The following is a 10,706-nucleotide window of genomic DNA, read 5'->3' as shown; positions in this document are numbered from 1 at the left end:
CGAGTAAAGAGACTTGCCGGTAACGAGATTGAACTAGGTATTGAGATACCGACGATCGAATCTCGGGCAAGTAACATACCGATGACAAAGGGAACAACGTATGTTGTTATGCGGTCTGACCGATAAAGATCTTCGTAGAATATGTAGGAGCCAATATGAGCATCCAGGTTCCGATATTGGTTATTGACCGAAGACGTGTCTCGGTCATGTCTACATTGTTCTCGAACTCGTAGGGTCCGCACGCTTAAGGTTTCGATGATAGTTATATTATGAGTTTATGAGTTTTGATGTACCGAAGGAGTTCGGAGTCTCGGATGAGATCGGGGACATGACGAGGAGTCTCGAAATGGTCGAGATGTAAAGATCGATATATTGGACGACTATATTCGGACATCGGAAAGATTCCGAGTGATTCAGGTATTTTCGGGGGTACCGGGGAGTTACGGGAATACGAGGAAGAAGCAATGGGCCTCATGGGCCAAGTGGTGGAAGAGAAGAGGCAGGGCGCGCGGCCCCCCTAGCCCAAACCGAATTGGACTAGGGGGTCGGCCCCTCTTTCCTCCTTTTCCTCCCTCTCCTTCCTTCTCCTTCTCCTTCCCTTTCTTCCCCTCTCCTACTTGGACTAGGAAAGAGGGGGGAATCCTACTTGGAGTAGGATTGCCCCCCCTTGGGCGCGCCTCCTCCCCTTGGCCGCCTCTCCCCCCTTGCTTCTTTATATACGGGGGCAGGGGGGCACCTCTAGACACACAAGTTGATCTTGGAGATCGTTCTCTTAGCCATGTGCGGTGCCCCCCTCCACCATAATCCTCGATAATATTGTAGCGGTGCTTAGGCGAAGCCCTGCGATGGTAGAACATCAAGATCGTCACCACACTGTCGTGCCGACGGAACTCTTCCCCGACACTTTGCTGGATCGGAGTCCGGGGATTGTCATCGAGCTGAACGTGTGCTAGAACTCGGAGGTGCCGTAGTTTCGATGCTTGATCGGTCGGGCCATGAAGACGTACGACTACATCAACTGCGTTGTCATAACGCTTCCGCTGTCGGTCTACGAGGGTACGTAGACAACACTCTCCCCTCTCGTTGCTATGCATCATCATGATCTTGCGTGTGCGTAGGAAATTTTTGAAATTACTACGTTCTCCTACAGTGGCATCCGAGCCTGGTTTTATGTGTTGATGTTGTGCGCGAGTAGAACACAAGTGAGTTGTGGGCGATATAAGTCATACTGCTTACCAGCATGTCATACTTTGGTTCGGCGTTATTGTTGGATGAAGCGGCCCGGACCGACATTACGCGTACGCTTACGCGAGACTGGTTCTAGCGACGTGCTTTGCACACAGGTGGCTGGCGGGTGTCAGTTTCTCCAACTTTAGTTGAACCGAGTGTGGCTACGCCCGGTCCTTGCGAAGGTTAAAACAGCACCAACTTGACAAACTATCATTGTGGTTTTTGATGCGTAGGTAAGATTGGTTCTTGCTTAAAGCCCGTAGCAGTCACGTAAAACTTGCGACAACAAAGTAGAGGACGTCTAACTTGTTTTTGCAGGGCATGTTGTGATGTGATATGGTCAAGACGTGATGAGATATAAGTTGTTGTATGAGATGATCATGTTTTGTTGAAGTTATTGGCAACTGGCAAAATTCTTATGGTTGTCTCTCTATTGCATAAGATGCAAGCGCCAAATAATTGCTTTACTTTATCGCTATGCGATAGCAATAGTTGCAAGAGCAATTGTTGGCGAGACGACCATGTAACGACACATTGATATAGATCAAGATAATGGAGATCATGGTGTCATGCCGGTGACAATAGAGATCATGACAGTACTTTGGAGATGGAGATCAAAGGCGCAAGATGATCATGGGCATATCATGTCACATATTTTGATTTCATATGATGTTTATCTTTTATACATCGTATTTTGCTTAGTTCGACAGTAGCTTTATAAGATGATCTCTCACTAAATTTTAAGGTATAAGTGTTCTCCCTGAGTATGCACCGTTGCGAAAGTTCTTCGTGCTGAGACACCACGTGATGATCGGGTGTGATAGGCTCTACATTCAAATACAACGGGTGCAAAACAGTTGCACACGCGGAATACTCAGGTTAAACTTGACGAGCCTAGCATATACAGATATGGCCTCGGAACACTGGAGACCGAAAGGTCGAGCGTGAATCATATAGTAGATATGATCAACATAGTGATGTTCACCATTGAAAACTACTCCATCTCACGTGATGATCGGACATGGTTTAGTTGATTTGGATCACGTGATCACTTAGATGATTAGAGGGATGTCTATCTAAGTGGGAGTTCTTAAGTAATATGATTAATTGAACTTAAATTTATTATGAACTTAGTCCTGGTAGTATTTTGCAAATTATGTTGTAGATCAATAGCTCGTGTTGTTGCTTTCATATGTTTATTTTGATATGTTCCTAGAGAAAATTGTGTTGAAAGATGTTAGTAGCAATGATACGGATTGGATCCGTGATCTGAGGTTTATCCTCATTGCTGCACAGAAGAATTATGACCTTGATGCACCGCTAGGTGACAGACCTATTGCAGGAGCAGATGCAGACATTATGAACGTTTGGCTAGCTCAATATAATGACTACTTGATAGTTTAGTGCATCATGCTTAACGGCTTAGAATCGGGACTTCAAAGACGTTTTGAACGTCATGGACCATATGAGATGTTCCAGGAGTTGAAGTTAATATTTCAAGCAAATACCCGAGTTGAGAGATATGAAGTCTCCAACAAGTTCTATCGCTAAAAGATGGAGGAGAATCGCTCAACTAGTGAGCATGTGCTCAGATTGTCTGGATACTACAATCGCTTGAATCAAGTGGGAGTTAATCTTCCAGATAAAATAGTGATTGACAGAATTCTCTAGTCACCATCACCAAGTTAGTAGAACTTCATGATCAACTATAATATGCAAGGGATAACGGAAACGATTCTCAAGCTCTTCGTGATGCTAAAATCGACGAAGATAGAAATGAAGAAAAACATCAAGTGTTGATGATAGACAAGACCACTAGTTTCAAGAAAAGGGCAAAAGGAAGAAGGGGAACTTCAAGAAGAACGGCAAGCAAGTTGCTGCTCAAGTGAAGCCCAAGTCTGGTCCTAAGCCTAAGACTAAGTGCTTCTACTGCAAAGGGACTGGTCACTGGAAGCGGAACTACCCCAAGTGATTGGCAGATAAGAAGGATGGCAAAGTGAACATAAGTATATTTGATATACATGTTATTGATGTATGCTTTACTAGTATTTATAGCAACCCCTCAGTATTTGATACTAGTTCAGTTGCTAAGATTAGTAACTCGAAACGGAAGTTGCACAATAAACAGAGACTAGTTAAGGGTGAAGTGACGATGTGTGTTGGAAGTGGTTCCAAGATTGATATGATCATCATCGCACACTCCCTATACTTTCGGGATTAGTGTTGAACCTAAATAAGTGTTATTTGCTGTTTGCGTTGAGCATGAATATGATTTGATCATGTTTATTGACGGTTATTCATTTAAGTAAGAGAATAAATTGTTGTTCTATTTACATGAATAAAACCTTATATGGTTACACATCCAATGAAAATAGTTCGTTGGATCTCGATCGTAGTGATACACATAATCATAATATTGAAACCAAAAGATGCAAAGTTAATAATGATAGTGCAACTTATTTGTGGCACTGCCGTTTAGGTCATATTGGTGTAAAGCGCATGAAGAAACTCCATGCTGATGGGTTTTTGGAATCACTTGATTATGAATCACTTGATGCTTGCGAACCATGCCTCATGGGCAAGATGACTAAAACGCCGTTCTCCGGAACAATGGAGCGAGCAACTAACTTATTGGAAATAATACATACTGATGTATGCGATCCGATGAGTGTTGAGGCTCGCGGCGGGTATCGTTATTTTCTGACCTTCACAGATGATTTGAGCAGATATGAGTATATCTACTTGATGAAACATAAGTCTGAAACATTTGAAAAGTTCAAAGAATTTCACAGTGAAGTGGAAAATCATCATGACAAGAAAATGAAGTTTCTACGATTTGATCGCGGAGACGAATATTTGAGTTACGAGTTTGGCTTTCATTTGAAACAATGTGGAATAGTTTCGCAACTCACGCCACCCGGAACACCACAGAGTAATGGTGTGTCCGAACGTCGTAATCATACTTTACTATATATGGTGCGATCTATGATGTTTCTTACCGATTTACCATTATATTTTTGGAGTTATGCATTAGAGACAGCTGCATTCACATAAAAAGGGCACCATCTAAATCCGTTGAGACGACGCCGTATGAAATGTGGTTTGGCAAGAAACCAAAATTGTCGTTTCTTAAAGTTTGGGGTTGTGATGCTTATATGAAAAAGTTTCATCCTGATAAGCTCAAACCCAAATCGGAGAAATATGTCTTCATAGGATACCTAAAGGAGATTGTTGGGTACACCTTCTATCACAGATCCGAAGGCAAGACATTCGTTGCTAAGAATGGATCCTTTCTAGAGAAGGAGTTTCTCTTGAAAGAAGTGAGTGGGAGAAAAGTAGAACTTGATGAGGTAACTGTACCTGCTCCCTTATGGAAAGTAGTTCATCACAGAAACTGGTTCCTGTGACACCAACACCAATTAGTGAGGAAGCTAATGATATTGATCATGAAACTTCAGATCAAGTTACTATTGAACCTCGTAGGTCAACCAGAGTAAGATCCGCACCAGTGTGGTATGGTAATCCTGTTCTGGAGGTCATGTTACTTGACCATGACGAACCTACGAACTATGAGGAAGCGATGATGAGCCCAGATTCCGCAAAATGGCTTGAGGCCATGAAATCTGAGATGGGATCCATGTATGAGAACAAAGTATGGACTTTGGTTGACTTGCCCGATGATCGGCAAGCCATTGAGATTAAATGGATCTTCAAGAGAAAGACGGACGCTGATAGTAGTATTACTATCTACAAAGCTAGACTTGTCGAAAAAGGTTTTTGACAAAGTTCAAGGTGTTGACTACGATGAGATTTCCTCACTCGTATCGATGCTTAAAGCCTGTCCGAATCATGTTATCAATTGCGGCATTTTATGAAATCTGGCAAATGGATAATAAAACTGCAATCCTTAATGGATTTCTTAAAGAAGAGTTGTATATGATGCAACCAGAAGGTTTTGTCAATCCTAAAGGTGTTAACAAAATGTGCAAGCTCCACCGATCCATCTATGGACTAGTACAAGCATCTCGGAGTTGGAATATACGCTTTGATGAGTTGATCAAAGCATATAGTTTTATACAAACTTGCGGTGAAGTCTGTATTTACAAGAAAGTGAGTGGGAGCACTACAACATTTCTGATAAGTATATGTGAGTGACATATTGTTGATCGGAAATAATGTAGAATTATTCTGTAAAGCATAAAGAAGTGTTTGAAAGGAGTTTTTCAAAGAAAGACCTCGGTGAAGCTGCTTACATATTGAGCATCAAGATCTATAGAGATAGATCAAGACGCTTGATAAGCTTTTTCAATGAGTACATACCTTGACAAGATTTTGAAGTAGTTCAAAATGGAACAGTCAAAAAAAGAGTTCTTGCCTGTGTTACAAGGTGTGAAATTGAGTAAGACTCAAAGCCCGACCATGGCAGAAGATAGAAAGAGAATGAAAGTCATTCCCTATGCCTCAGTCATAGGTTCTATAAAGTATGCCATGCTATGTACCAGATCTATTGTATACCCTACACTGTTTTTGGCAAGGGAAGACAATAGTGATCTAGGAGTAGATCACTGGACATCGGTCAAAATTATCCTTAGTGGTATAAGGATATGTTTCTCGATTATGAAGCTGACAAAAGGTTCGTCGTAAAAGGATTACGTCGATACAAGTTTTTGGCACTGATCCGGATGACTCTAAGTCTTCATCTGGATACATATTGAAAGTGGGAGCAATTAGCTAAAGTAGCTCCGTGCAGAGCATTGTAGACATAGAAATTTGCAAAATACATACGGATCTGAATTTTGGCAGACTCGTTGACTAAGCTTCTCTCACAAGCAAAACATGATCATACCTTAGTACTCTTTGAGTGTTAATCACATATAGATGTGAACTAGATTACTCACTCTAGTAAACCCTTTGAGTGTTGGTCACATGACGATGTGAACTATGGGTGTTAATCACATGGTGATGTGAACTATTGATGTTAAATCACATGGCGATGTGATCTAGATTATTGACTCTAGTGCAAGTGGGAGACTGAAGGAAATATGCCCTAGAGGCAATAATAAAGTTATTATTTATTTCCTTATTTCATGATAAATGTTTATTATTCATGCTAGAATTGTATTAACCGGAAACATAATACATGTGTGAATACATAGACAAACAAAGTGTCACTAGTATGCCTCTACTTGACTAGCTCGTTAATCAAAGATGGTTATGTTTCCTAACCATAGACATGTGTTGTCATTTGATTAACGGGATCACATCATTAGGAGAATGATGTGATTTACATGACCCATTCCATTAGCTTAGCACCCGATCGTTTAGTATGTTGCTATTGCTTTCTTCATGACTTATACATGTTCCTATGACTATGAGATTATGCAACTCCCGTTTGCCGGAGGAACACTTTGTGTGCTACCAAACGTCACAACGTAACTGGATGATTATAAAGGGGCTCTACATGTGTCTCCAAAGGTACATGTTGGGTTGGCGTATTTCGAGATTCGGATTTGTTACTTCGATTGTCGGAGAGGTATCTCTGGGCCCTCTCGGTAATGCACATCACATAAGCCTTGCAAGCATTGCAACTAATGAGTTAGTTGCGAGATGAGGTATTACGAAACGAGTAAAGAGACTTGCCAGTAACGAGATTGAACTAGGTATTGAGATACCGACGATCGAATCTCGGGCAAGTAACATACCGATGACAAAGGGAACAACGTATGTTGTTATGCGGTCTGACCGATAAAGATCTTCGTAGAATATGTAGGAGCCAATATGAGCATCCAGGTTCCGCTATTGGTTATTGACCGAAGACGTGTCTCGGTCATGTCTACATTGTTCTCGAACCCGTAGGGTCCGCACGCTTAAGGTTTCGATGATAGTTATATTATGAGTTTATGAGTTTTGATGTACCGAAGGAGTTCGGAGTACCGTATGAGATCGGGGACATGACGAGGAGTCTTGAAATGGTCGAGACGTAAAGATCGATATATTGGACGACTATATTCAGACATCGGAAAGGTTCCGAGTGATTCGGGTATTTTCGGGGGTACCTAGGAGTTACGGGAATACGAGGAAGAAGCAATGGGCCTCATGGGCCAAGTGGTGGAAGAGAAGAGGCAGGGCGCGCGCCCCCCTAGCCCAAACCGAATTGGACTAGGGGGCCGGCCCCTCTTTCCTCCTTTTCCTCCCTCTCCTTCCTTCCCCTTCTCCTTCCCTTCCTCCCCCTCTCCTACTTGGACTAGGAAAGAGGGGGGAATCCTACTTGGAGTAGGATTGCCCCCCCTTGGGCGCGCCTCCTCCCCTTGGCCGCCTCTCCCCCCTTGCTCCTTTATATACGGGGGCAGGGGGGCACCTCTAGACACACAAGTTAATCTTGGAGATCGTTCTCTTAGCCGTGTGTGGTGCCCCCCTCCACCATAATCCTCGATAATATTGTAGTGGTGGTTAGGCGAAGCCCTGCGACGGGAGAACATCAAGATCGTCACCACGCCGTCGTGCTGACGGAACTCTTCCCCGACACTTTGCTGGATTGGAGTCCGGGGGTCGTCATCGAGCTGAACGTGTGCTAGAACTCGGAGGTGCCGTAGTTTCGGTGCTTGATCGGTCGGGCCGTGAAGACGTACGACTACATCAACTGCGTTGTCATAACGCTTTCGCTGTCGGTCTACAAGGGTACGTAGACAACACTCTCCCCTCTCGTTGCTATGCATCACCATGATCTTGCGTGTGCGTAGGAAATTTTTGAAATTACTACGTTCCCCAACAGGTAAAAACTTCCTCGATAGTCCACCATTCAACTTAACCGAAAATCTCGCCGATGTAACACATCTCATGATCATGGATACCCATTGGGGGGCGAAGCCGAACTGTGCCATAATTTGTTCCAAAAAAATCCACTCAACCCTATCATACGCCTTCATCATATCCAACTTGATTGCACATAAGCTCTTCTTTCTCTTCCTTTTCCGAATTGCATGTACACACTCGTATGCCACCAAGACATTATCCGTGATCAGCCGTCCCGACACAAAGGCGCTCTGTTCTTCTGATATAAGAAATGGCAGTATACCCTTCAGCCGGTTCGCAAGAACCTTAGTTGCTATGATTCGTTGTATATGCCGAAAGATGTTGTATCAGCTGTCTTAATCTTTTCTATGAGTCTGACACACAACTCCATGGCGTATACTATAAAAATAAATAAATAAATATTCCCACTGTTGGTGAATGAACTAAAACCAGACAGGATTTAGGAACAGAGCAAAGTAGAAAACAAGAAAAATGATAAATAGTATATACTTATAAGGGTAAACAACAAAACTAAACCTGCAGCTGGTGGGATGATTCCGTCGGCTCCAGCCATTGATGCAGTTGCAGGGCGGAGACCGCGTTCGTTGCCACCTCCCCATGTGCTGCCGATCTCGTCGCCTCAGCAACAGCAGACATGTGTCGCCTCACTCGTGTCGACTCAGCGTCAACAACGCTCGATTAACGCTAATCTGTTCCCGCTAAGCTTCGCCTAGTCACCACCCATATGGCCATATAGGAGTATCTTTTCGCGCCCGCGCATGGCTCTCGTCCCTGTCGCGACTGCCGACCTTGTCCTCGTCCTTTTAGGATCCGCGTCCCCTTTAAAATCCCAAGCATCTCATCATCAAGCCTCACACAGCACCACACCCAGAGAGCAGAGAGCAGAAGCAGCTAGCTATCTATACATCGAGTGATCGACCATCCATCGTCACGCACACTGCTCACACGCGAGGCAGGCAGAGAGAAACAGAGAGAGCTAGGAGCAGAGATGGTGAAGATTCCGAGCCCGAGGAGGCTGTTCAGGAGCCGGTCCAAGAGCACGGCGGGCGGCATCGGCGGGGTGGACATGTGCGCCATGGTGGCCGAGCACGAGAGGATCGAGTGGGAGGTGCGCCCGGGCGGGATGCTGGTGCATAAGCCCGACGACGACGGCTGCGACGACGCCGTCGCGGCCATCCTGGTGAAAGTATCCGCCGGCTGCGGCGGGTGGCAGCACGACGTGTCCGTCGACGCCACCGCCACCTTCGGCGACCTCAAGGTGCTGCTGTCGCTGGCCACTGGGCTCTGGCCCAGGGAGCAGCGGCTCCTGTACCGGGGCCGGGAGAGGGACGACGGCGACCACCTGCACATGGCCGGCGTCCAGGACAAGGACAAGGTGCTGCTCCTGGAAGACCCTGCCGTGACCGAGAGGAAGCTGAGGTCCACCAGCCTCGCGCAGCTCATGGGGGTGCCCTGCCACTCCTTCATCCAAGTATAGAAACCCACACATCCTCCTGATCGATCGATTTTTCTTTCTTTCTCGCCGGCTGCTCTTGCTTGGGCGAAGATCGATCGTTTTTCCTTTCTTTCTTAGTTTTTTGGTTTTCACACAGAGCCAGAGCCTGGATTCGGCCGGTTAAATCAAAACATCTGCATCGTTAAAACACATTTTCGTACAGTACAGTACATATTGTAAATTATTCTTGCAATTTGTATAAGGAAACAATGACGGTGACTGTGCTCCTTGTACAGTTTTCTGACGGTGCATGTACATTTATCAGCGCATCCTTACGGCTTATGATGAAATTAGGGTCACTCCAACGGGCATGCATCAAAACGCGCCTAAACATCCGAACAACGTTGTCCGAACACTCTTTGCTATCTAGCTCAATGCATAAAATTTTTGCGGATCAGTCCGGATGTCTGAATTCCCCCAAAGCGAAAACTTGTGGAAGGTTTGAGGGAGTCCGGACACCCGCCTCGTTGAACTCCGACACACCCAAAGCCCCCCTTCGGGAGCCTTTCATAATACATTGTGAAGCCAGAATGTTGTAAGGCGTGGGCTTGGTGGGTGACGCCAGAGCGGATGCAACAAACTCCAAGTCGATAACTACCATCCTAAATTGGCCCGATAAATGCATATGGAGAAAAGAAATATGCGAATTTAGTTGAGGAATATCCTTGAACGGTTGTTGGGCATGTCTACAGACGGAGTTTCTTAGCATGGGCGTGGGTGTGGTAGATGATGTTGGGGCAGATACGACAAACTCCTCGTTCACCGCAACCTCTTCTCAGCATGCTCGTGCCCGCACAGCCAAACACACTGGTTCTTGTGGACGATGCTCTCTATGTTGGCCACCTCAACGGTCGAAACACCCAAAAAATCCGCCCACTCAAAGTCCATGTTGGCGGGCAGACGGTGGAGTCGACGCTGGTGGCTAGGATGGAGGATGGGGAGGGTGGTACGGACGCAGAGCAAGGACGGGGGATGACGACGATGACGCGGATGTGGCAAATGGAGGACTTGCGCGCAGGAGACAGCGGTTGATTTGGCAACTTGAAAGGATTCGGTATGGATCTGACATGATGGATGTGGATTGAGTTTGATGAGCGTTGGACTGTCTATACGTATGGACTAGGTTTTGGGGTCCGATTGGGTGACATTTTTCTATGTAATCTATCCG

The 10,706-nt window shown here is 45.1% G+C and overlaps 1 protein-coding gene across 1 annotated transcript; it reads left to right on the top strand.

The window, feature by feature from the left end:
* The first annotated feature begins 8,880 nt into the window (after window positions 1-8,880).
* Window positions 8,881-9,782, top strand: LOC119272422 (BAG family molecular chaperone regulator 4-like). The gene has a single exon (XM_037553913.1). It carries the CDS (start codon window positions 9,032-9,034, stop codon window positions 9,518-9,520), a length of 489 nt encoding a protein of 162 aa, XP_037409810.1. The 5' UTR covers window positions 8,881-9,031; the 3' UTR covers window positions 9,521-9,782.
* Window positions 9,783-10,706: the final 924 nt, after the last annotated feature.

The sequence above is a fragment of the Triticum dicoccoides genome, chromosome 3A, assembly GCF_002162155.2.
Source record: "Triticum dicoccoides isolate Atlit2015 ecotype Zavitan chromosome 3A, WEW_v2.0, whole genome shotgun sequence".
Lineage (NCBI taxonomy): Eukaryota > Viridiplantae > Streptophyta > Magnoliopsida > Poales > Poaceae > Triticum > Triticum dicoccoides.
The sequence above is the reverse complement of the archived record's forward strand: the minus strand, read 5'-3'. Positions and strand labels throughout refer to the sequence as shown.